Source organism: Bos indicus x Bos taurus, chromosome 9 (genome assembly GCF_003369695.1).
Source record: "Bos indicus x Bos taurus breed Angus x Brahman F1 hybrid chromosome 9, Bos_hybrid_MaternalHap_v2.0, whole genome shotgun sequence".
NCBI lineage: Eukaryota > Metazoa > Chordata > Mammalia > Artiodactyla > Bovidae > Bos > Bos indicus x Bos taurus.
In genome coordinates, this window is record NC_040084.1 from 76,274,850 (window position 1) to 76,299,215 (window position 24,366).

General features: G+C 39.2%; 1 protein-coding gene across 7 annotated transcripts in view; it reads right to left on the reverse strand.

The window, feature by feature from the left end:
* NHSL1 (NHS like 1) overlaps window positions 1-24,366 on the reverse strand; it is a 257,453-nt gene that overhangs the window by 29,384 nt on the left and 203,703 nt on the right. For all 7 annotated transcript variants that reach the window (XM_027551683.1, XM_027551685.1, XM_027551688.1 and 4 more), the window contains exon 3: window positions 8,038-8,165. In XM_027551683.1, the coding sequence (XP_027407484.1) occupies window positions 8,038-8,165 (128 nt within the window). The remainder of the gene's footprint in view (window positions 1-8,037; window positions 8,166-24,366) is intronic.

A 24,366-nucleotide genomic window follows, 5' to 3' on the forward strand; every position in this document is an offset into this window, starting at 1 on the left:
TTGCCCAGGCTTTTTTTTTTATCTGCTAAGCTTTTAAAAATTAGAAAACATAATTATAGCCAGAGTTAAACTTAGCATTCATTTAGCAATTATTACATAAAAATAGATATAGAACAGATGAAACTATATAGAGCACCATTTAAGAGGAAAGCCACATACATTCCAGTCCTTTTTACAGGACACTTACTTAGTCTATGGTGTTTTCGTCTTCAGAATTAAATCCGTCTTGGGTGGACTTTTCTTTTTAAAGATTCTAGATAGTTTATAAGGTGCCAAAATGTTTGCAGTCTTTTTTGGCTATATGCTTATTCCACCTTTAATATACTCAGACACAAGCGATCCTGACTTCATTCTCTTCTCTCCTTATTCCCCTTCCCCCTCCCCTGGGCTCTGGACCCGACAACAAAAACCAGGGGTAGTGGTTTTGAGGGGAATACACACAGAAACAGTTTGTGGCCCATCCAGAGCTCCACAAAGGCCAGGAGGTGGTTTCCATATTCATGTTATCAAATAATTTCAATTGTTCCTTCTCTCCTATTCAATATATTACCAAAATTCAGCCCCTTCATCATGGGCTCTAAACTTTCTTACCACGTACTGAATTGAAATATTTTGGATTTAAACTATCACACATAAAGTGAACATAAATGTTCAAAATGATAACGTAATTTCTTGCCTTTAATGGCCTTTTATTATAATAAATCATATATACAAAGTATATAACACAACAATGAATTTTTAAGAACCTATTACCCAACTCATGACTTAAAATATTATGAATAATTGCATCTACCCCATACTGTTACCTCGAGGTAACTGCTCTCCTGAATTCTGCGTTATTTATTATGCCTTTAACTTTTGCTATGTATGTGCATCAGATCAGATCAGATCAGTCGCTCAGTCATGTCTGACTCTTTGCGACCCCATGAATCGCAGCACGCCAGGCCTCCCTGTCCATCACCAACTCCCGGAGTTCACTGAGACTCAAGTCCATGGAGTCAGTGATGCCATCCAGCCATCTCATCCTCTGTCGTCCCCTTCCCCTCCTGCCCCCAATCCCTCGCAGCATCAGAGACTTTTCCAATGAGTCAACTCTTTGCATGAGGTGGCCAAAGTACTGGAGTTTCAGCTTTAGCATCATTCCTTCCAAAGAAATCCCAAGGCTGATCTCCTTCAGAACGGACTGGTTGGATCTCCTTGCAGTCCAAGGGACTCTCAAGAGTCTTCTCCAACACCACAGTTCAAAAGCATCAATTCTTCGGCGCTCAGCCTTCTTCACAGTCCAACTCTCACATCCATACATGACCACAGGAAAAACCATAGCCTTGACTAGATGAACCTTTGTTGGCAAAGTAATGTCTCTGCTTTTCAATATGCTATCTAGGTTGGTCATAACCTTCCTTCCAAGGAGTAAGCGTCTTTTAATTTCATGGCTGCAGTCACCATCTGCAGTGATTTTGGAGCCCAGAAAAATAAAGTCTGACACTGTTTCCCCATCTATTTCCCATGAAGTGGTGGGACCGGATGCCATGATCTTCGTTTTCTGAATGTTGAGCTTTAAGCCAACTTTTTCACTCTCCACTTTCACTGTCATCAAGAGGCCTTTGAGTTCCTCTTCACTTTCTGCCATAAGGGTGGTGTCATCTGCATATCTGAGGTTATTGATATTTCTCCCATAAATATGTCTAAATTACATATTTAGACTTGCTTAGTTTGTATGTAATTATACAGGAATACTTACAAAGATATAAAAGCATAGGATTATATGAAGTATTAAATCCAAGTTTCTCTTCAAATAAATGCATATCTGAGTCTATAAGATGCCTTCTTTATCAGTCATTATGTCAATGATACTTTGCCATTCTCTTTAGTGTTATTTACTTACCATTATGTTTCTAAGCCATATCCATGTAGTTAAGTGAGCCTATGGTTAATCCATTTCACTGAAGCATACATTCCATTCTAATACATTTATTTATCCACTCTTTTACTGATGGATGATGGGTTGAAAAAGATGTTCATCCTATTATCTCAACAAGTCAAAACTCCCCTAACCAAGAGAGTGGTTAGCCGGTGAGAGATACAGCTAAGGCTCAATTCCACTACCCATTGTTGAGGGAAAACAGGCTCTGGAGTCACAGATCTGGGTTTCAATCCTAGTTCACTTTTAGGGGTGAAGGGTGTGTTCACTATCTTGACTGTGGGGATGGTCTCATGTATGTATAAGTATGCCGAAACATATTAAGTTGTGTACTTTAAAGGTGTGTAGTTTATTTTATATAAATTATACCTCATAATGCTCTTTGTAAAGAGAGGGAGAACTCTGTTTCAGGATTTTAAAGCTTTCTGATCTTAAGCAAGTACTGTGATTCCTCCAAGACACATCTGTGACCTGGGTACAAGCTGCCTTACATGGTTGCAGTAAGAATTAAGCAGACACACAGGTAACACCAGCCCAGCTTCTGGGTCCTGAGCTTTTCCATGTGCCAAATGCTTGGCTCCATGCCGGGAATATCAAAATCAATATGATGAGGATGCTGTGTGGCCTCCCATCTCCGCCCTGATCTAGAAGGGAAGGCAGATATGAATAGAGTCTCATTCCAGTGTAATGGGATGCATGGAACAACACAAACCGGAGCAAGTTGAGAGACGCCCTCACTACTTGAATGCATAAAGGCCTGAAATGACAGACCACAATCTTCTCACCCTGCTAAATAGGACAGAGCAACAAAGTGCCACAGATCGCAGAGCAGCGAACACATGGAACCAGCAAAAACTCCTCTGGGTTTCCACTGTGTCCTGGAATTACTTACCCAGAGAGACCCAATAATAAAATAATTGTATCTAGAATCATGTTTTCTGGATAGTTAAGTGACCCAAGGCCAGGGGCTCTGTCTATATATTGGGACTAAGCAGGACTTAACACAGTTTTTTGAAAACAATACCGTGAATAAGTGAATGCTGCTACTGCTAAGTCGCTTCAGTCGTGTCCGACTCCGTGCGACCCCATAGACGGCAGCCCACCAGGCTCCCCCGTCCCTGGGATTCTCCAGGCAAGAACACTGGAGTGGGTTGACATTTCCTTCCCCTATGCAGGAAAGTGAAAAGTGAAAGTGAAGTCACTCAGTCATGTCCGACTCTTTGCGACCCCATGGACCGCAGCCCACAAGGCTCCTCCATCCATGGGATTTTCCAGGCAAGAGTACTGGAGTGGGGTGCCATCACCTTCTCCGGAATAAGTGAATAACACCAAACAAGTCAAAGACAGAGGGAAAAGTGACAACAGCAGGCATAATGAGAAGGAACTTGGGTAATTCAGTAATCTTGTCCTACCATTTCACCAACATGGTGCAATGAAAAGAAATGAAATATAAAGTGAGAAGCCCTGCATTCATGTCCTCTCAAATACTGGCTTTGTGATCTTGAGAAAGTAATTTAATATATCTGAGTCTCAGTTTCAAGATGGTTAAAATGCTAGCAATAATTATTAAAAATACTGACTTTATGGAAGGTCTTGTGAAAATGAGATTTAATTTGTGAAAAAGTTCTAAAGTGTTCTACAATTATTATAAAATGAGTGCCAGTAAAATAACCACTGGTAGTTCTACACAGATAACCTGTAAAGTCACAACAACTAGAAAGTCTTGGTAATTGCTGAAACCTCTCAAATTTATTGCTTTAGGTAGGAAATTCTATGTTTGTGGAATAAAAGACTTAGAATGATTGAAAGAGTAGCCAAATTTTCATAAAACCAGACACTGTCTACTGAACTAATTTCTTTGAAGTCTGGTTTGAAAAACCAAGCAGTTTAAAGACATCAGTCATCATTATTTGAGCATATACTGTGCCAGGCACCACGCTTAAGGATTTAAAAAACATTAACTCACTTCAGCCTCATAACCATCTTCAAGGTGGGTAAGGCAATCAAGTAATTTATTATCAAAACCAGAATGCCTTTGAGAGTGAAAGGAGTACTTTTAATAATTACACAGAACAGCAGCCGTAAACCAGGACTATCCTGAGCAAAACCAGAACATGTGGTTTATGACTCTTCACAGTTAAGGAAAGTGAAACTCGCAGAGGGAAGCAATTTGCCAAGGCCACAAACTTCGACAGGTGGGAAAGCTCCTCTAGACCAGTCTCCCAAGCATCACCTTATACATGCTTCCTACATGTGTGGTTACAGAGGAAGGCCACTGTCCTTTTGTCATCCTCAAAATCCTCCTTCGATTTAAATCTCTCATATCAGTAGAGACCGAAACAGAACCTGAGATGATGCCAGTGCAAAGAAAAACAGAGACTAGAAAAGAAAATTTCAGTTTCTATCAATACCATGAAAGCCAATCATTTATTGCCACAATCCCAGTCTAATTTATCTGTCTGGGGAGAAGGAGGGCAAATTTTATGCAAGAGATTGAGTAACTCATGACTGACATCCTTTCTGCTGAGACAATGGGGCCTCTGTGAATGTTTCCCTGATTCAGTGAACATATCATCAAACATAACCTCCCACAATGGCAGTTGGAGATATGCCCTCTCAACTCACAGGAAGTATCCTGTCATCTCTAACTGAAATTTCCTTCAAATACCTGAATAACCTCTTTGGTAGTACCTGGCACACAATGCAAACTAACAAAACAAAGAACTGTCAAGACTAGAACAATACCAAAGCAATAGCTTACTCTTTGATTTCACAGTTGAATAAAAATGTTATTTTGTGAGATTTCTGAATCCCTTTGCAGACAGCATTTTTCAAGCAGCATGTTTACTATGTAGATGACATATATAACATATACTTGGAAACAGTTCAAGCAACTTCTTTTCTTGCTACACTACATCACTACTTTGCAAGATATGTATGTGGAGATCACCAGCAAAATAACTTTCACTACACCATAAACACAAGTCCTACTTGGGAAATGTTTTGCATTTGGATAATTACTTTGGAATGATGAGCCAGAATAAATAACCAAAACAGACATCCCCTAAGTTCTCTGTTCTAATTTATATGTCCTTAACTTCTGTCTTATTAGCAACTCTCATTTTAGGGGAGTGCTTTTATCCTAAGCACATAATAGATGCATAATTATTACCTGTCCCTTCTCCAGAGTTCACTACTGTCCTCACCATAGCCTACTTAGAAATACAAAGGGTTTTCCCAGTAGAATTTTCCTTCTAAATTGACTTCTGTATACTCCATGTTTAAAATGACCCCAAATGCTAGAGTGACATTTAAGGACATGATTGCAGTCAGGGGTCTTGGAGTTAACATAAAGACTATACACTGTTAGCTTGGAGCCCCTCATACAATGAATGGATCCCCACCTGATCTCAAATGCCAACTTTACCATCATATATGCATGGATGCATGCAAGTTGCATCAGTTGTGTCCAACTCTTTGTGACCCTATGGACCGTAACCAGCTGGGCTTCTTTGTCCATGGGATTCTCCAGATAAGAATACTGGAGTGGGTTGCCATGCCTTCCTCCAGGGGATCTTCCTGACCCAGGGATCGAACCCATAGTCTGTTATGGTCTCCTGCGTCGGCAGGTAGGTTCTTTACCACGAGCATCACCTGGGAAGCCCTAAAAAGTTAGGTCACTTCCTGGACTTTACATTCTGTCTTTAACATTCTGTCCTACCAGTTTGTATATTCAGGTGCCACACTGCAGTGATTCCTGACTCTTTATGTTTTAATACCTGGTCAGGCTGCTTCTCCTTCCCCATTGCTCTTCTAGTTTACAGCTTTGCCAGTAGCAACCTTGGATCCGGCCTCTCCAATCCTCTTTCTCCTCCTCCCATCCCCTAAAATAATTCCACACTAAAACAGAACAAAACTACTCAATTTTTTATTCCTAGTGTGTTAATTTTTAAAATTAACTTGAGCAGAATTGACAGTTTTTTGATATTGAATCCTCTAAGAGCATGTTATATCTTTTCATTTATTCAAATCTTAGCTGTGTTCCCATAAAGTATTTTAAAGCTTTTTCATATGTAACTTGCATTTTTAAATTAAAATTTTCCCTACTTTGTTTACTATAGCTATTTTAAATAGACTTTTTCTACTATCTCTTCTAACTTGCATATGTAGATATGAAAGTTATTGATTTCTATACCAATATTATACCATATGTATATCTATACTATGTTATAGTAACTGCAAATGCCTGTCTTATTCTTTGTTTTAATGAGAATGGCCCATTAAAAATTATGTTGGATTTGGTGACAGGTACTTTTGTTAAGTTACAAATATCCACTTGTTCCCATATTATTATATTTTTTTAATCAAGAATGGCTGTAAAATTGTATCAAATGTCAATATCTACAGTTTTTATATGATTTTTCCCCTGAAGTATATTAACACAATTAATACATGATTGAATTACCTAATGATAAACATTCTTAAATTACTATGGAAATAAATCCAGATTGATTGTGAAGTATTCATTTCATAAATGAGTTACTAGATTATGTTTCCTGTTATTTTTAATTTCTAATGCCAATATTCATGAGTGAGATTGGCTAGTTTATCTTATGATTTGTGTATTCAGGTTTTGGTATCAGTGTTAAAACTAATTTATTATCATTTTTTAATTTCACCTTTTCCTTCTCTTTCTTTGCTCTCAGACAGTTTCAACCACTGAATTAAATACTCTTAAAACTTTAGTAGATTCTTCTTCGTGAAACTGTCTAAGCTTGGTGTTCCTCCTCAATTTGGTTCAATGTTTTTTTTAACTATTTCAATTTTTCCCCAGTTTTATTGAGATATAACTGACATTAATATTGTGAAAGTTTAAGGTCTACAATGTGATGACTTGATGCATATATATTATAAAACAATTATGACAATAAGGTTAGTTAACACCTTCATCAACTCAGTTACTACTTTGGAGGTCAATACGGTGTAATTTTTGATACAATTTTTTTAACATGGGAATTAGTCTGTTAATATTCCCCCTCTACATGTTCTAAAGTCAGATTTGATACTTTAAATAAATTAGAAAATCAGTTTCAACATTAGCTATGTCTTGCATCTAACAAAAGATATATATAATTTTTATTCCCAATCATAAAATCTTCTGTTTGAAAAATGTTGGTGATTTCCTATTAGCTATGCAATAAGAGCTAACTCTCTCACTTGGCATTGCCCGTCGGTAATCTTACTTCAGCCTCCCTCCACCACTATTCCTGTCATCACTCTTCGTGAACTCAGCATCCACTGAGCTGTTCCGTCTAACACCTGCTCTGATCCTTCACAACCTTACCTCCAGTGCGCCTCAGCCACCCACTCTTAGGGACATGCTCTAGACCCAGTTGCTACATAATACCTGAACTGCAATTCTGGAGTGGTTCACTAACCAATAATCCTACAGAATTTGCTCAAGGTGTGAGAAAAAGAAAAGAATCAAGAATGTGCCCGATGATCTTGACTTAAAAATGGGTAGAAAGAAGATGTAACTTACTGAGGTGAGGAAAACTATAAAAGAATCAGGTAGAATTGTGTTTTTTTTTTTTTCCTTTTTTTCCTTTTGGAAGAGAGATGTGAGAATCACATTTGAATTTGAATCAGTTTGAGATAGCTGTAAGAGACATTTAAGTGGCGATGGACAGTAAGCAGATAAATGCATGAGTGTGGACTAGAGCTTAGAAATTTACAAAACTTCCATGCGTGGAATTTAAGAGATAAAGTTAAGAAGTAGTATTCTAGGAATTACGAGACACACTTCAAGTCTTAGCTCTGCCACTTGCTGTATGCATCACTTGCATCTTCAAGGCATTAATTTCTTTATTTAGAAAGTGGTGAGTGGAAGACTGTTCTCTAAGATCTTTTTTGAACAGGTTGTTCATCCTCCATTCATTTAATTCAATAAATATTTACACAGAAGAACAAAACTGGAAGAATCATACTCCCTGATTCAGGCTATATTACAAAGCTGCAGAAATCAAAACAGTATGGTACTAGCACACACAAAAATAGATCAATGGGTCAGGATGAAAGCCCAGTCGAGGATCATGCGTTGAATTTAGAAGACTTACCTTTGGATCTGTTTCTTCATCCTCATCTTGGTAATCATCACAGAGGGGACTGGAGTTGGCTGCAAAGGTGGGTCCTTGGGAGTAGTACTGAGAACTCCGATAGCCATCCCGCCGTAACTTATCACATTCTGCAGGAGTAGAGGCCAGGGAAGGGAGAAAGGGCTTTAAGAACCAGGATTTGCTTACTCCTTTTTATTTACCTTTTCTTGCAATATTTCTCTACATATAATAATGATTTAAAATAATAATAAAAATGATGATGAAAAGAACTAAGAGTTAGTAAAGCAGCTACCACACCTTATATGCCATGTTAGTACACTTCAAAGGGACTGTTTTACACCTCTCAAAAACTCTCTGAGTCAGGGTAATTACATTACTTTTATTGAAGTATAGTTGATTTACAATGTTGTGTTAATTTCTACTGTATAGCAAGTTGACTCAGATATACAATGTATACATTCTTTTTTAACATTCTTTTTCATTATGGTTTATCACAGGATGTTGAATATAATTCCCTGTGCTATGTTATAGTAGGTTGCTATTGTTTAGTCACTAAGCTGTGTCTGACTCTTTTGCGACCCCATGGACTGTAGCCTGCCAGGCTTCTCTGTCCATCGAATTTCCCAGGCAACAATACTGGAGTGGGTTGCCATTTCATTCTCCAGGGGATCTTCCCCACTCAGAGATTAAACCCAAGTCGCCTGCATTGGCAGGCAGATTCTTTACCACTGAGCCAGCTGGAAGCCTGTACACCCTATATATGATAGTTTGCATCCACTAATCTCGAACTCTCAATGCTTTCTTCCCCTACTCCCCTCCTCCTTAGCAACCACAAGTCTATTCTCTGTCTGTGAGTCTGTTTCTATTTTGTAAATAAGTTCATTTGAGTCATATTTTAGATTCCACATATAAATGATATCATATGATATGTGTCTTTTTCTGATTTACTTCACTTAGTATGATAATCTCTAGGTCTGTTTATGTTGCAGCAAATGGCAATATTTCATTCTTTTTTTATGACTGAGTAATATTCCACTGCATATATATACCACATCCTTTTTATCCATTCATCTGTTGATGGACATTTAGGCTGCTTTGATGGCTACTGCAAACAGTGCTACTACGAAACAGGGACGCATGTATCTTTTCAAATTAAGAGTTTTGTCTAGGTGTATGCCCAGGACTGGGACAGCCAGATGACATGGCAACTAAATTTTTAGGTTTTTGAGGAACCTCCATACTGTTTTCCATACATACTATAATTTTTGACATGTAACAATTGATGACATAATTCCACATCAAAAAACGCAAGCAATTCTCATGTGAGGCTTGCCTTCTAGACTGATCAACTGGAAGTGAGAAATCATGGATTATAATCTATCATTCTGTTTTTATTTCCAATTTAATTTGATGCTAAACAGCCTATAATCACTGTGTGGAGTTTAGCACAAAGCTGGGTGGCAGTCTGAGAAGTCTTCCAGTTCACGGAGCAATGACTGGGGCCGTTGGCTGCTCAGAGACCGGGGATTCTCTTCAAGAAGGAACCACTGCACTGCTAACTCCCATCAGTTGAGGGAGAACAAAGCAAGGGTTCTAATGACATTTTAAAGTCCCAGGAGCTCTCCTATGACTTAGATACCTCAGAAAAGTATTTGCCTTGCAAAAGGATTCCCCACAGTATTGCTTTAAATATCCATCTTGCTAAAGGAAGGCGACAGGTGTTTGGTTTTGGGCAAGTTTCCTCTTTGCACAGTTTTACAAAACCACGCACCTAATGGCACAGAACTAAAGTAGGGCATCTTCAGAGCTCCCTTTTAACACTAGGATCTAAGCTGCTTCTTCAAAGAGGAGATGAGCAGCTGCTTTAGTGGAGGGATAAAAATAAAAAAATCCTCACTGTCCTGTGTAACCTATCTCATGGTAGAAGCAGAGAGTCAAATGAAAACTACACATCAGATTTTTTTTTTTAACTCCACAGAAATAGTTACAAGGCTCTTTTAGAATGCCAAGCTAACTGAAAAATTGTACAGGTAATCATAAGATAGTTAAACACTAATACTTCAGTTACTTATGGGCTGAATAATGTGTGGGCTAGACTGGCAATCCATGCTAACTAACATTGAATAAAAAAAGAAAATTAAAAAAAAATTTCTGACACCTCCAGAGTACATTTGAAAAAATGAGGATTTATAACACTAATCAAACCCTTTTCAGTGAAAAAGACTTCCACGTTTTCTCCAATATTTCACAACTTCTCTACAAAAATAAATAGTACAACCAGATTCTGTTCTCATTCCTACAGGGATGTTACATAAAGCATGATGACTAGTTTTCAAATGGTGTTCAGTACAGAGTTCTTGGATTCTGTAAATATTTTACATTTTAAAATGATTTTAATTATTTCCTTTTGGCTGCGCTGAGTCTTCATGTTGCATGAGCTTTTTTCTCTCTAGTTGCGGTGAGCAGGACTGCTCTCCAGTTGCAGTGCACAGGCTTCTCTTGTTGCGGAGCAGGGGCCCCAGGGCACATGGGCCTCAGCAGTTGCGGCTCCCAGGCTCTAGAGCACAGGCTGAATAGTTATGGCGCACAGGCTTAGTTGCTCCATGGCATGTGGGACCTTCCCAGATCAGGGATCAAATTCGGGTCTCTGGTACTGGCAGGCAGATTCTTCACCACTGAGCCACCAGGGAAGTCTGATTTTATTTTATATTTTTTTATCTTAAAGCTAAAATAAAACATAACACTCAACCCTATAATTCTACATGTCACTAATTTGTATTGCTAAATTAACTTTTCTGTAGTCCTATAAACTGAAGTCTCCTAAAGATTCAGGGTGAATCTTGTAAAACAAACTAATAAAACCTATTACCACTATAAGTTACTTATCACATAATTTGGTGCTTTCAAAAATAGTTACCAAACAAAACACAAAGTTAAGGCCAAAGCCCTTTAAACCAAATCCTTTTCTTATTCAAAAAATAATCCTTTTCACCCTCATTCACCGACCTTAAGATAAGTACAAGTCTCAAATTATAGAATTTTACAGTACTAAATAATCTGTTCTCGATATCAGGTACCATGTAAGAATGTGTTTAGAAAAGATTCCTCTGCAAGGGACTGTTAGGCTAGGTCATCTCTAAAGGTGGTATTCATTCTGATATTCTTGGCAATAATATTAAAAACATCCAAAATGTTATCATCAAAAACGACAACAAATCACACGAGTTGGCACGAATGTAGAGAAAAAGGAACCCCAGTGCTGTAGGTGGAAATGTAAATTGATGCAGCCAGTATGGAAAACAGTATGGCAGTTCCTCAAAAAATTAAAAACAGAACTATCACACAATTCAGCAGTTCTGCTTCTGGGTATTTATCTGAAGAAAATAAAACAGTAACTCAAGAAGATATATGTAATCCAATGTTCATTCACACGCACAGAGGAATATTACCCAGCCATAAAAAAGAATGAAATCTTGCCATTTGCAATAGCATGAATGGACCTAGAAGGTATTATGCAAAGTGAAATCAGTCAGACAAAGACAAATACCATACGATTTCACTTACATGTGAAATTTAAAAAACAAAACAAACAAATCGGAAACAGACTTAAAGATTCAGAGAGCAAGTGGGTGGTTGCCAGATGGCAGGGGGGATGGGGTTGGGCATAATAGATGAAGGGGATTAAGATGTACAAAATTCCAGTTATAAAATACATAAGTCTTAGGGATGTAATATACACCCTTACATAGAACATGCTCGATAATACGATAATAATTTTGCGTGGTGACAGATGTTACTAGACTTACCATGATCACTTTGCAACATATTTAAATATCAAATCAGTATGTTGTACACCTGAACCTATACAGTACATCAATTACACTTCAAAATTTTTTAATTAAAAGGAAATTAAAAATAGCCAAATGACATACCTGTTAAAGCTTATAAAACCAAAATACTGCAAAATTGTTATCCATATATTAAAATCATGAAAAGATGGCAATTGTTAGTATTCCCAGTATGTGTCATCTTTCAAGCCTAGTTTAAAGGACAATGTCTTTTCTTACCATGGTTAAATTTATGTCACAAAAATGTTTAAATAGTGCTATAACAAACTAATATCAAATGAACATGGTGTTCATCTAAGATTAAATTAGGCCATATAAATTTACGGCAGATAACCAATTTTTAAATTCTTACCAGATTAATATAATAAACTCATTAATTAATCTAAATAATTAATAAATAATCTAATTAATCCAAGAAATTCATCAGCTTCCACTGTCATTCATCTTCAACTCTAATGGGAAATCTAGGAAAATTTCCTCTTGTCAAGTTGCAGTGGCCCTCAGCTTCTAAAACCTTGGCTTTGTTCATTAAAGAGTGAGTTTATTGTCTATGGAGTGAGATATAAGCAAGTGTTGCTGCTGCTAAGTCGCTTCAGTCGTGTCCGACTCTGTGTGACCCCATAGACAGCAGCCCACCAGGCCCCCCCGTCCCTGGGATTCTCCAGGCAAGAACACTGGAGTGGGTTGCCATTTCCTTCTCCAATGCATGAAAGTGAAAAGTGAAAGTGAAGTTGTTCAGTCGTTTCCAACTCTTCGCAACCCCATGGTCTGCAGCCCACCAGGCTCCTCCATCCATGGGATTTTCCAGGCAAGAGTACTAGAGTGGGGTGCCATTAGCAATCATGAATAAACAAAGACTTTTCAAACGCTACACTGATGGTAAGGGCAAGGCAAAGTATAACTTAAAGCCAGGTTATACCAGCAACCACAGGTGGGAAACGATACTAAATGTAATAGAAGCTCCGTCTTTAACACATATGCTTCTTGCAACAGAAATTTAGAGTAAAACCATGCTATTGTTCTCACAGTACTGCTCAGATAAAGGTGTCACTGTTTGTAGTGTCCTCTGGTTTTCCAGCCACAAATTTCCTCCTCCTTTCTTTCCTGTCCAGCTATTTTCTTTAGCACAAGAACAATGGACAAATAACGTGGGTGACCAAAGTTTTAAATATAGAAGCAAAAAATACTGTCAGAGGCTTAGAGGGTTACCTAACCGTCTTACGAATTTAATACTGTTTTGTCCTCCCAACCTTCACATATTACACTATTTGTTGGATTTTCTGCTTTAATATTTTAGATATGTTGAGGGAGTCTGCTGCAAGAAGATTTAGAGTTATCTTCAAACTCATTTTCTCTACCGGAAATCCTTGATGAATTTCCATGCTCTCTGTTTTGCTCCTAAGTGTAATGAATTAGTGACAATGAGCTGGAGTATAAAGCAGTCACAAACACTTCCAAGCCCCAGGGGCTTAATACAACAAGATGTTTTTATGACTCTGCATGTTCTCCCGGTCCAGGCAGTGGTGGCAGTCACATGGAGATCAAGCCGTGGGAAGATCCCCCTCAAAGAGTGCTCAGACCATCAAGCAGCAGCACTACTGGCTCTGGAAACTTCTGCCAGAAGTAACCAGGTTACTTCCTCTCCTGTTTCTTTGGATACAACAAGTCACACGTCCACATGTACCTTCAGAGGTGAGAAGAAGGGCAACCTCACCTCATAAGCAAGGGGAAAATCAAACTATTTCAAAACAACTCTAATGACTCCTCCAGAAACAACACCAAATCTAAGACTTCTCAGATCCTTGTCACCCATTCTCCCAACACTTGGTAAACGTTTATTTCTAATCCTTCCTATATAACGTTGAGAAATGTGGGATTTGCAATGAAAAGCTACACTTGTGTGTTTCAGTAACAGGACATTAACCACTGGCAGGGGTGGGTGGATGGGTGGGTGGCACGGCCATGCGACAGCTCTACGGAGAAGCAGCTGAGTGTCTGTAATTCAGACAAACCAGGTACCACTCACTACCTGTGAGACCTGGGGGACGGCATCTTATCCTCCTAGAAACTCAGATTCCACTTCTAAAGCTGGGCCATTACTTCATTTGGGAAGCTGTCATGAGAATCAGTCAACAAGTATTTCTGAGAACTCTGCTCTTTCAGGTAAGAGACTAGGTCAGCGTGCGTCAGGACTTGGTACAGAACCTTCCCACTTGGCCAGTGCTCAAAAAACACGGTCACTGATGTCAACAATTACCACGGAAGCCATAACTACCTCAAATCCTCTCACTTTTAAAAGTCAGTAAGCAATTCCATAACAAGACCTCCCTGGCTACACAATTCTTTAAGATTCTAAGGTCTGACCAAACTGTTGGCTACATCTTGACTAAAACATCATGAGGTTGTATTTCTTCTGCATATGACACTCATACAGGGATCCTCTTACTGTCAGTGGCCTAAACATTTATTTCTAACTCCTCTCAACCCAGAAAAAGAACATAAATTTTTGAGTTGATCTAAGTACAACAACATGCGAAGAGTTGACTCATTGGAAAAGACTCTGCTGCTGGGAGGGATTGGGGGCAGGAGGAGAAGGGGACGACAGAGGATGAGATGGCTGGATGGCATCACTGACTCGATGGACGTGAATCTGAGTGAACTCTGGGAGTTGGTGAGGGTCAGGGAGGCCTGGCGTGCTGTGATTCATGGGGTTGCAAAGAGTCAGACACGACTGAGCGACTGAACTAAGCACAAAATTTATTAACCTAATCGGTTTCATGTAATGTTCAAAATTCTCCAAGCCCTGCTTCAGCAATACATGAACCGTGAACTTCCAGATGTTCAAGCTGGTTCTAGAAAAGGCAGAGGAACCAGACATCAAATTGCCAACATCCGCTGGATCATCAAAAAAGCAAGAAAGTTCCAGAAAAACATCTATTTCTGCTTTATTGACTATGCCAAAGCCTTTGACTGTGTGGATCACAATAAACTGGAAAATTCTGAAGGAGATGGGAATACCAGACCACCTGACCTGCCTCTTGAGAAACCTGTATGCAGGTCAGGAAGCAACAGTTAGAACTGGACATGGAACAACAGACTGGTTCCAAATAGGAAAAGGAGTACGTCAAGGCTGTATATTGTCACCCTGCTTATTTAACTTCTATGCAGAGTACATCATGAGAAACGCTGGGCTGGAAGAAGCACAAGCTGGAATCAAGATTGCCAGGAGAAATATCAATAACCTCAGATATGCAGATGACACCACCCTTATGGCAGAAAGTAAAGAGGAACTAAAAAGCCTCTTGATGAAAGTGAGAGGAGAGTGAAAGTTGGCTTAAAGCTCAACATTCAGAAAACGAAGATCATGGCATCTGGTCCCATCACTTCATGGGAAATAGATGGGGAAACAGTGGAAACAGTGTCAGACTTTATTTTTCTGGGCTCCAAAATCACTGCAGATGGTGACTGCAGCCATGAAATTAAAAGACGCTTACTCCTTGGAAGGAAAGTTATGACCAACCTAGATAGCATATTCAAAAGCAGAGACATTACTTTGCCAACAAAGGTCCGTCTAGTCAAGGCTATGGTTTTTCCAGTGGTCATGTGTGGATGTGAGAGTTGGACTGTGAAGAAAGCTGAGCACTGAAGAATTGATGCTTTTGAACTGCAGTGTTGGAGAAGACTCTTGAGAGTCCCTTGGACTGCAAGGAGATCCAACCAGTCCATTCTGAAGGAGATCAGTCCTGGGTGTTCTTTGGAAGGACTGATGCTAAAGCTGAAACTCCAGTACTCTGGCTACCTGATGTGGAGAGTTGACTCATTGGAGAAGACTCTGATGCTGGGAGGGATTGGGGGCAGGAGAAGGGGATGACAGAGGATGAGATGGCTGGATGGCATCACTGACTCAATGGACATGAGTCTGAGTGAACTCCGGGAGTTGGTGATGGACAGGAAGGCCTGGCGTGCTGCGATTCATGGGGTTGCAAAGAGTCGGACACGACTGAGCGATTGAACTGAACTGAACATGAAGCCTTATACTTAGGAGCATTTTTACACTAAAATAGTATCAGCCAGATGCCTGATAAATGTATTCAATGTTTTGAAACTTCCAAAGCAAAGATAAAAAAGGATCAAGGTTTTTTGATCTGAAAGTATGTGTGCTGGGTTGAACTTTGTCCCCAGAAAAGAAATGCCGAGGTCTTAACCTCGGTACCTATGACTATGACCTTATTTACAGTCTTTCCAGATGTAAGCATGTTAAAATGAGGTCTTTTGGGTGGGTTCTAACCCAATGTGACTGATGTCCTTATGAGAAGGAAACATAGACACTGGGACCATTTGAAGATGCACTGACACAGAGGAAAGACAGCCAGGTGCAGACAGAGGCAGAGACAGATTGGAGTTAAGCTGCTGCACGAGCACACAGGGTCACCAGAAACTGGAAGAGGGTGACCACAAGAGGCTGAAAGGAGTATGGCCCTGCCAACACCCTGATTTTGGACTTCTAGCCTCCAGAATTATAAGACAATAAATTTCTATTGTTTTAAGTCACCCGGTTTGTGGCACTTTGTCATGGCAGCCCAAGGAAATCAACAAAGATGGAACCAGGAGATGCTAAGATGTGAAAGATGTTCATAAGGATCTTTGGAGAAATGGGGTGGGGTTCCCTTTGGTAGGAATCTTAGAGCATCATGGTGAAGAAACTGCAACAGGAATTGGGCATCTGGAGTTGGCTGTTTGGCTGCTGAAGAGCTGTGCAACTCTGGGCAAGAAGTATCTGTCAGCTTCAGCACCAAGCTCTAAGGTTCCAAGAAAAGTTAGCGGTTATAGTAGGAAAAGGCAAGACGTAAAACAACTCTCAGCAGACATAGAGTAACTGCTGTGTATTACTAATATTAACTTTGATTGAGGGTTCCCTGTGAACAAGCCATTGTTCAAAGCACTTTACGTACAGTAAATCATTTACTCTCCACAATGACCTTAAGAGATGGGGATTAATATCCACATTTTATGTACAAAGACCTTGAGACACAAAGAAACTTGCTCCAGTTGGTGGAACCAATATTAGACTCCAGGTACTCTGGCCACAAGGCTGGTGCTCTTTCCTGAGAGTGTCAACTTGCTTATGATAAGAAACTCTCCTCCTCCATGTCTCTGGTTTGTTGTTGTTGTTTAGTCGCTCAGTCGTGTCTAGTTGTTTGTGATCCCATGGACTGAAGTCCGCCAGGCTCCTCTCTGCATGGGATTTCCCAGGCAAGAATACTGGAGTGGGTTGCCATTTCCTTTTCTAGGAGATCTTCCTGACCTGCGGATTGAACCCATGTCTGCTGCACTGGCAGATGGATGCTTTAGCACTGAGCCACCAGGGAAACCCGTATGTCTCTGTACCACACTTAATTATGTATAAAATAACACTGGTCTTTATCTGATGAATCAATAATACACTTTTGGGTTTTAGAAATTAAGAAATTGAACTAGTTTTACTAGAGTTTTTTCCTATACTTAAATTTCCATAACAACAACAAAAATATAAGTACAGAATGTAGTAAGTATTGTTCATCTTAAGGAATGTTGGTATTTAAGGTTTACCACAGTTAAAATTAGAGATGGACTCTTAGCTTTTCCTCAAAGGGAAAGCATGTCTATAGGTGAAAACACTACCTATCTCATAAATAATGAAAATATTAGCAGACTCAGCATTTTAAGAAGAAACAGAAAATTCTTTGATCCCTTCTGAAAATGATTTTATAAATTCTTCAATTTATATTAATTATACATATTAATATATAATATATACTACCATCACCAGTTCCCAAACTCTCCTAGAGCTGATGGCATTCAGGGTTTACTGGCTGGCAGTGGCAGCTGCCATGCTTACAGGGAACCCAAGTCACTGCACTACTTCATGGCAGCTTCCCCCAAATCTTTTGAGGTTTACTTCAAATCCCCTTCTTCACAAAGCCTTCCCCACTTACTGCAACCTTCTGTGTGTGTGCACACGTGCACCTAAATGTCCACCCACAGATGGATGGATAAAGAAGATGTGGTATATATACACAATGGAATATTACTCAGAAAAAAAAGAATGAAATAATGCTATTTGCAGCAACATGGATGGACCTTTAGATTATTAACCTAAATTTGGAAAACTCAGCAGTGGCCACAGGACTGGAAAAGGTCAGTTTTCATTCCAATCCCAAAGAAAGGCAATGCTAAAGAATGCTCAAACTACCACACAATTGCACTCATCTCACACGCTAGTAAAGTGATGCTTAAAATTCTCCAAGCCAGGCTTCAGCAATACATGAACTACGAACTTCCAGATGTTCAAGCTGGTTTTAGACAAGGCAGAGGAACCAGACATCAAATTTCCAACATCCGCTGGATCATCAAAAAAGCAAAAGAGTTCCAGAAAAACATCTACTTCTGCTTTACTGACTATGCCAAAGCCTTTGACTGTGTGGATCACAATAAACTGTGGAAAATTCTGAAAGAGATGGGAATACCAGACCACCTGACCTGCCTCTTGAGAAACCTGTATGCAGGCCAGGAAGCAACAGTTAGAACTGGACATGGAACAACAGACTGGTTCCAAGTAGGAAAAGGAGTATGTCAAGGCTGTATATTATCACCCTGCTTATTTAACTTATATGCAGAGTACATCATGAGAAACGCTGGGCTGGAGAAGCACAGCTGGAATCAAGACTGCTGGGAGAAATATCAATAACCTCAGATATGCAGATGATACAACCCTTATGGCACAGAGTGAAGAGGAACTAAAAAGCCTCTTGATGAAAGTGAAAGAGGAGAGTGAAAAAGTTGGCTTAAAGCTCAACATTCAGAAAACTAAGATCATGGCATCTGGTCCCATCACTTCATGGCAAATAGATGGGCAAACAATGGAAACAGTGGCTGACTTTATTTTTCTGGGCTCCAAAATCACTGCAGATGGTGATTGCAGCCATGAAATTAAAGGACACTTACTCCTTGGAATGAAAGTTATGACCAACCTAGATGGCATATTAAAAAGCAGAGACATTACTTTGCCAACAAAGGTTCGTCTAGTCAAGGCTAATGTGTGAGAACTGGACTATAAAGAAAGCTGAGCACTGAAGAATTGATGCTTTTGAACTGCGGTGTTGCAGAAGACTCTTGAAAGTCCCTTGGATTGCAAGGAGATCCAACCAGTCCATCCTAAAGGAGATCAGTCCTGGGTGTTCACTGGAAGGACTGATGTTGAAGCTGAAACTCCAATACTTTGGCCACCTGATGCGAAGAGCTGACTCATTGGAAAAGACCCTGATGCTGGGAAAGATTGAGGGCAGGAGGAGAAGGGGACGACAGAGGATGAGATGGTTGGATGGCATCACCGACTCAATGGACATGGGTTTGGGTGAACTGCGGGAGTTGGTGATGGACAGGGAGGCCTGGCGTGCTGCATTTCATGGAGTTGCAAAGAGTCAGACACGACTGAGCGACTGAACTGAAGTCAGAGAAAGACAAATAACATGTATCACTTATATACAGAATCTTAAAATATGATACAAATGAACTTATTTATAAAACCAGAAAGAGATTCATAGACATAGAAAACAAACTTATGGTTACCAAGGGGAAAGGTGAGGGGAAGAGATAAATCAGGAATTTGGAAATTATATGTATACATTACTATATACATAAAACAGATAAACAATAAGGACCTAGTATATGCTCAATATTTTGTTACATATATGTGAGAAAAGAATCTGAAATATACATATAATAAGAACATACACAAATATAACTGAATCACTTTGCTGTACAACCAAAACTAACACAAAATTGTAACCCAACTCTACTTCAAAAAAAATTAACTTAAACTTTTTTATTTACAAAACAGAAATAGAAACAAACTTATGGTTACCAAAGGGGATAACAGGGGTGGATGCAAGAGATAAATTAGGAGTTTGGGATTAACAGATATGCTCTACTATATATAAAACAGGTAAACCACAGGACCTATTGTTTAGCAAAGGGAACTATATTCAACATCTTGTAATAATCTATAATGGAAAAGAATCTGAAAAATATAATTTAATCACTTTTCTGTACACTTGAATACAATACTATAAATTAACTGTATTTTAATTAAAAAAAAAAGAAACAGAAAACAAGCACTGCTGCATTAAAAGCCAGAAGGACCAGTTAAAAAAGGCTGTTTTGTCATTTTTCAGGTTGTATGGATAGTGGTGGTATATACGAGTATGAACTGCTAGGAAAGTGTCTAAACATTCAGGTCAAAAGCACACTGCTGGTATTTCACAGCAGTACAGCATTTTAGACATACCATACTTTAAAATCTGAATGTGGTTTCTTTCTAACAGTATTAAATCTTTCATAATCCTCCTCCTATAATTCAAGGTCATTAACAACTGGGAGGACTCCAGTTCCAAAGTTAATTATAAATAATGGCCACGATGTACTGCTTCAGTGAGAATGTCCCGTGATGAAGCACAGTCTAAACAACTCTTTTTTTCACATCACTGATTTTTAAAGCCATTACTCCTGACACTTAATAAATGCATTATTTTCTAAACTGAAAGCCCTTGGCCATCATTATTTGATTTGTGTGTAAAATATTTCTGTGTGAACTGAAGGAAAGCAGATATTATACCTGTCTTATGGATTATGAGACACAAATGTTTTACATTTCTGGTAGATCCAGGTTTCCAAACTTCTATCCCAGTTATTTATCCATCAGATTATCAGTGACAGGGCTGAAAGCCAGTTCTTATATTATATCTTTGTCTGGTACCAGAGGGCTGAGAACATGGATGACTACAAACATATATTTAGAAGAAAATCAATAATCAATTCCAGTCCAACAGCTGTATCAGGTATTACACAGCTAAAGATTCTAGTTTGAGCTTTCATTTAACAAGCAACATAGGAAAAATTTTACTGCACTCAAATATTATGCTCTGTGAACATTAGGGAAGTTATTTTCTTTCTGAAAATAAAATCAAAATGCATTTCAAAGTAGAAGGAATCTGCCTTCTAGTACATTTATTGCGTCTGGCAATCCTGAAGAGGAAATCATACTGATATTGTAGTTAAGATTCTACCTTGCCAGTCATGTACACTGGATTTTCCAAAATTACATTTGGACTGTCCATAAATTCTTTTCTTTAAAGCAGCTAAGCCCCCTTCAAAGCGGCTAGCTGTACTTTAATTTATTGAAATTGTTTTTAAGAATCAACATAATTAAGGGACTATAAATGGTCAAAAGTTTTTTAAGTTACTCAGTTACTTGCAGCATATCAAGTGAGCTGAAAAGCTATGTTAAATCTTAAAGATACCATGGATTTAATATAGATACTTTCAACGGATATTGTCCTAGATAATTTGAGAGCAATTATAAATAATAGATTCCAAATAAATATAACTTTTTGGTTTACTCTTATACTAATGATCCATTCTTTTCTTCCCTCTCCCCTTAAGAGTAATTGTTTGTATATAGTTATACAGGAATACTTACAATGATATAAAAGTATATTATTATATATGAAGTATTAAATCCAAATTTATCTTCCAATACATCCATGTTTGAGTCCATAAGATGCCTTCTTTATCAATTATCATGTCAATGATACTTTGCATCCAAAGTACCATAAAATATGAAAGGAGAAAATATATGGCTTTAAGGATTAAGCCCAAGTCTCTCTAAAAGTTCCAAAATCTCTCCTCTCTTCATGTCTTAATGGTGCATGGACATGATGCACCGTTGGACATAATGCTCCAATGAACAAAATGCTCCAGGTGCTAGAGTATAATTTATTAACTGCGTGTAAGAAAGAGATGGCCAATCAGAAAATATGCCAATAATCACCCACGTTTCAAGGAAAAGGAAGCTTCCTGGAAGGAGATGAATCAATTCATTCAAGTAACCTTCTGCTAACAGCCAGGGAGATGAATGGTCGTGGCCAAGATCTTAAACTCTGGCAGTGAACAGCTGTGTGTTTGAATCTTAGCTTACAATGAGCTAGTGAAACTGAAAGGCGTACAACTTTCAAGGTGTTTACAATTTGGTGGACTGATTAAACAAGTTCACATGACAATTTACGGAGCAGGGTCCTCCCGATGAAGGCGCATCCGAATCCCCTGGGGGCTTGTTAACCACTTGGCTGACCTGAGTGTCTGACTCAGTAGGTCTGCATTGGAGCCTGAGAACTTACACTTCTAATCAATTCCTAGGTGATATTCCTGCTGCTGGTCTGCGAGCCACACTACAAGAAAACTGTTTCAGAGGAAAGTAAGTAGCCACAGAGAAGGAGAACCAAAATGAAAGGTTCTTGATGTGAAATCCATGAACCCATTTAGGGCAGGTATAAAGTAAAAGGAAAAGCCTTCCATTTGATGGAGGTGCTAGGTGAGGCTCCTGAAGACCAGAATTTTCCTCCTTATTCCAGGTGAGAAAAGGTAAAAGGCCCAAGGGGAAAAGAGGGTTTCTTTTATTTTATTTTAAGTGTTTCTTTTATTTTGCCATGATGATCCACACTCACCAATGGAATAACTAGAGAGGAAGATGGGGAACGAAGGATGAAGAAGAATTTAGCTGATAGAGTATAGAGAGCACTGTGGAAGAAGAAATGCTTTATCTGGTATCTACTTTCTTTTCAGGCCACTTCCACTTCTCCCTTGATTACTGCGGTCATCTCCACCCAATGTCCTGGGTCACTCCAATTCTTTTACTTTGAACTTTTAACACAGAACCAAATTGAACCACTTAAAAAGTATGGGTCACATTATGTCACTCCTGAGCTCAAACTTCTCCAATGGCTTCCCAGGCCCTGAAAGTAAAAGCCGATGTCCTCCTAAAGAAGTCTAAGTGAAAGTCACTCAGTCGTGTCCAACTCTTTGTGACCCTGTGCACTGTACAGTCCATGGAATTCTCTAGGCTAGAATACTAGAGTGGGTAGCCTTTCCCTTCTCCAGGGCATCTTCCAAACCTAGGGATTGAACCCAGGTCTCCTGTATTGCAGGCGATTCTTTACCAGCTGAGCCACAAAGGAAGCCCTAGAATACTGGAGTGAGTAGCCTATCCCTTCTCCAGTTGATCTTCCTGACCCAGGAATCAAACAAGGCTCTCCTGCATTGCAGGTGGATTCTTTACCAACTGAGCTATGAGGGAAGCCCTAAAGGTGCCTAAGCCACACACGATTTACTCATTGTAGGTGGCCAAGAGTTCACTAAATGAATGAACCTTCAGTGCTTGAAAGGGCCCTGTGATTATGTGATAGGGGGGCTGTCCCTAGCCCTCACCCAGGTGCATTTTATCTTTGGCCATACTTTTTATCTTAATTTACCCAAAGCATCTGACCTGCCTATCTGGTACACCAAAGATGTCATCAATGTTTATTAAGCACAATTGATACATATGGGTTAGGGCCAGCATAAACACAGAATTTAATGGGTGAGGGGCACCTATTATACATATGTTCAGTAAATAAGAGGATGAGGGAAGAGCAGGTAGAGAAGATGATGCTCCCTGCTCTATTAGGGTTATCTATCCAAGAAAATTTGGTCCCAGTAGAACTTTAGAGACACTGACCAAATCCAACATCACAATACTTATTCCATCATGGGCAACTCTTGTGATTTCTGGTCAGATAGAACAGATGTCACAGGAAAGCTCCCAGAGAGGTTCTGGGAAGGAGTAAGGTGGAAAAGAGGGCTTCCCGTGTGATTCAGACAGTAAAGAAACTGCCTGCAATGCAGGAGACCTGGGTTCGATACCTGGGATGGGAAGATCCTCTGGAGAAGGGAAGGGCTACCCACTCCAGTATTCTTGCCTGGAGAACTCCATGGACAGAAGAACCTGGCAGGCTACAGTCCATGGGGTCGCAGAGTCAGATATGACTGAGTGACTAATATTTTCACAAGGTAGACAAGAGATGGTGGAAAAGCTGCCTTTGAAGTAAATGGGTTCCACCAAGGGAGGGGGAAATGTCAAGCAAACTTCTGAATTCATACACCTAATACTTACTTTAGAACAATTCCAAATGACTTCTCATTTCAATCTACTTAGTGTGTTTGGGGAGATAAAGTGGTCAGGACCTGGAAGGTGGAGTACCTTGAGAACACGTACCATTAATTGTATCACCAGCTCAACAGTCACACAGGAAAAGAATCTGCTGACTAATACACTGAAAAGCCATTGAAAAGGGTCTCCTCCCTCCATATCCTGGGACAAGTATCTCCTTCAATGACTAATATTAAACACCATAGGCCCTGTCATTTATGCAAAAGGGCAAAAAGAGGTCATATTGATTGATATTCTCCCTCTATAGTTAATTTCTATTAGAGTGGAATAAAACCATCCCTAAACACTTAGGGATTAAATATTAAAATTCACCGCACTGGATAAAACTGTTAGCTTTATTTTTCACTGCAAACCATGAAAAGAATTATTCCTCAAATGTTATTTTCCATGGCAGAAAAC